The sequence below is a fragment of the Sinocyclocheilus grahami genome, unplaced genomic scaffold (genome assembly GCF_001515645.1).
Source record: "Sinocyclocheilus grahami isolate Dianchi unplaced genomic scaffold, SAMN03320097.WGS_v1.1 scaffold674.1, whole genome shotgun sequence".
Lineage (NCBI taxonomy): Eukaryota > Metazoa > Chordata > Actinopteri > Cypriniformes > Cyprinidae > Sinocyclocheilus > Sinocyclocheilus grahami.
Genome location: NW_015505853.1, coordinates 19447 through 22370, shown reverse-complemented (window position 1 = coordinate 22370; position 2924 = coordinate 19447). Strand labels below are relative to the sequence as shown.

General features: G+C 39.3%; 1 protein-coding gene and 1 long non-coding RNA gene across 3 annotated transcripts in view; both read left to right on the top strand.

Moving 5' to 3' along the window:
* LOC107559102 (GDP-L-fucose synthase-like) overlaps positions 1-2924 on the top strand; it is a 34128-nt gene that overhangs the window by 14989 nt on the left and 16215 nt on the right. For both annotated transcript variants that reach the window (XM_016242827.1, XM_016242828.1), the window contains exons 3-6: positions 244-392; positions 661-775; positions 867-995; positions 1302-1375. In XM_016242827.1, the coding sequence (XP_016098313.1) occupies positions 244-392; positions 661-775; positions 867-995; positions 1302-1375 (467 nt within the window). The remainder of the gene's footprint in view (positions 1-243; positions 393-660; positions 776-866; positions 996-1301; positions 1376-2924) is intronic.
* Positions 2271-2924, top strand: part of LOC107559103 (uncharacterized) — a 5894-nt gene continuing 5240 nt past the window's right edge. Inside the window, exon 1 of the long non-coding RNA XR_001605558.1 lies at positions 2271-2357. This is a non-coding gene — a long non-coding RNA (uncharacterized lncRNA). The remainder of the gene's footprint in view (positions 2358-2924) is intronic.

The window sequence follows — 2924 nt, the reverse complement described above, 5'->3', positions numbered from 1 at the left end:
TATATATATATATATATATATATATATATATATATATATATAACCTTACAAAAACACTGCTGTGCTACTATAGTACATCAATGGAAATCTGATGCATCAATACCATTACACTTAAAACAACAAACAAACACCATAGACCGATTAATACTTGATTATTTACCATAGTTCTTAACCCCTGAAGTGTTCATCAAGCCCCATCTCTCTCTCTCTCTCTCTCTCTCTCTCTCTCTCTCTCTCCCTCAGATGGACGGGTCGGTCGGGCCGATGCGAGTGTTGGTGACGGGTGGCAGTGGGCTGGTGGGGCGAGCGATAGAACGGGTGGTGAAAAAGGAGGGCAAAGAGAGAGAAGGAGAAGAATGGATATTCCTGTCATCCAAAGAGGCCAATCTCGTGTAAGAAACACTCATCAGACGTCACACAAACAATCATTAAAATATCACATCATCACATATATTATATAACATGTGCTTTATATTCTATAAGTGCATGTTATAATAACCTCATGCAATATGCCGTATAATTTTCACTTGACTGAATTTGTGTTTCTCAGGATTATAGAACGCTTTTATTACATTGCTTCACTAGTGTTTAAAAGCATTCCAGAATGCACCGTAGTTTGTGTCCCATGCATGATAAATATATTTACACGTGCTGCTTTAGGAGCGCTGAAGAGACGAGAGCAGCCTTCGAGAAACATCGTCCCACGCACGTCATTCATTTAGCCGCCATGGTGGGCGGACTCTATAAAAACATGAGACAGAACTTGGACTTCTGGGTAATTATTAACATAAGTAACAAAAGGTTGGAAATGTCACTGTTGAATGATTAAACTATATATATTATCTGTATTTGCATCTTGTTTTCAGAGGAATAATGTGCACATCAATGACAATGTGCTGAACATGTCTCATGAGTTCGGCGTGGTGAAGGTCGTATCCTGTCTGTCTACGTGTGTTTTTCCAGATAAAACCACCTACCCTATAGATGAGACCATGGTAAAGCAAACACACACTTTAATAGGCAGTTGTTGTGCATGCGTTTGACATTCCTTTAAAAGGCTCAGTTCAAACTTGTCCTGTCCAATCATGTTGAGATTATGAGGATGTAGGATAGATGCAATCATTCCTAAACAACAGAGAAAATGGTCATGAAAAACCGGACCTCATGGAAATAGTGGTTAAAAATGCATGATTATGAGCAGTTTTAGCCAGTGGATGTCTGATTGGTTGCATGAATTGTGTAAAATACCCGTGTGTTTCTTTAACTTGGTGGTGACGTGTTTCTCTCTCTCTGTGTGTCAGATGCACAACGGTGCGCCCCATGACTCTAATTATGGTTATGCCTACGCCAAACGCATGATTGACGTCCACAACAGGTCAGTTCAAAATTCACTGGTCATGTTCTTGGGTGTGTCTCATGAAAACATGTCTGGATTGCATTGCTATTACGAAATTTTGCTTAGGGAGTATAAAGCTTACTTTTAGAAGCATTTAGTTTTTTTGACAGGGGGCGTGCCAGACCGTGATACTGGGTATTCCGGTTTCTACATTTCACATTATACATTAATGCAACCTGTTTAAATAACAGGTTTGTCTCACTCTTGCACATCAGTTGTTTATATATATATAGATATCCATCCAGTTTGTCCTCAGTGGTGTAAAACAAAAGTACTCGTTTTCACAACAAAACACACGGCGGGCTAGAGTGAGTGGCGGCGGTGGGCTTGAGAATGGTGCGGCCGGCGGATTCGACGAAGGAGTGTCCGGAGGGCTTGCGGCAGCCACATGTGATGACTCCGGGATATCGTCCTCTTTTGGAAGACCAGACAATGTAGTTTCGCTTTCACAACCAAACACCGCGCCTTCAGGACATGGCAGCCGCGGCAACAACAATACTACAGCGAGAATAAAAATTATGCCTTCTTTCTTTGCGTGAACATTTGGGCGGCGTTATGCAAATCTTCCCACACAGTGATGTACACATGTGTGGTTGACTCTTAGCTTTTATAAAGAATATCTCTTTGGATTTGAGACTTTAGTCTTTGCAACTTTACAGATCTTCTTTATGCACCAAGAGCTTGTAACACTCCAAAGAGAAAGGAACAATTGAAACTGCATCATATGACCCCTTTAAGAGGAAAAGGCGTGGCCATTTTTAACTTGAATATGCAAAGCTTACGATATGGTCCGCTTCCAGTTATTTTAGTTGTACAAAATATTTTAAGTTATAATGTCAAAGCCACTGGAAGGCAAGCCTGCAACCTTTAGCCAGAAAAGTGTAACGGCTAATGCTAACGCTTCCGGTTTGCCAGTACATGGGGAAAGGAGACCAGATGCCGTTTTTTTTAATGGATGTCAGTAGAGGAGAGGCAAGTTTATTTACATAGCACATTTCATACACAATGGTAATTCAAAGTGCTTTACATAAAATAAATGAAAAATAATAATAAAAAACAAAAAGACAAGGAATTTAAAACTTTGAAAATTATTTAAAAATTGATTTAAGAGGTTTAAAATGAATTTAAAACGGTTAAGAATAGAAAATGATTATACATAAAATATAGTGCAATCAGTTCGGACATTGCACAGTGCTCATTCAGTAAATGCACAGCTAAACAGATGAGTTTTGAGTCTAGATTTAAATGTCACTAATGTTTTAGCACATCTGATCTCTTCTGGAAGCTGATTCCAGCTGCGGGCGGCGTAATAACTAAAAGCACATTCCCCTTGTTTTGTGTGAACCCTTGGTATTTCTAACTGACTCGATCCTAATGATCTGAGTGGTCTGTTAGGTTTATAATCAGTGAACATATCTGCTATGTATTTAGGTCCTAGGCCATTGAGTGATTTATAAACGAGTAAAAGTACTTTAAAATCAATCCTAAATATAACTGGAAGCCAGTGTAAGGACCTGAGGACTGGTGT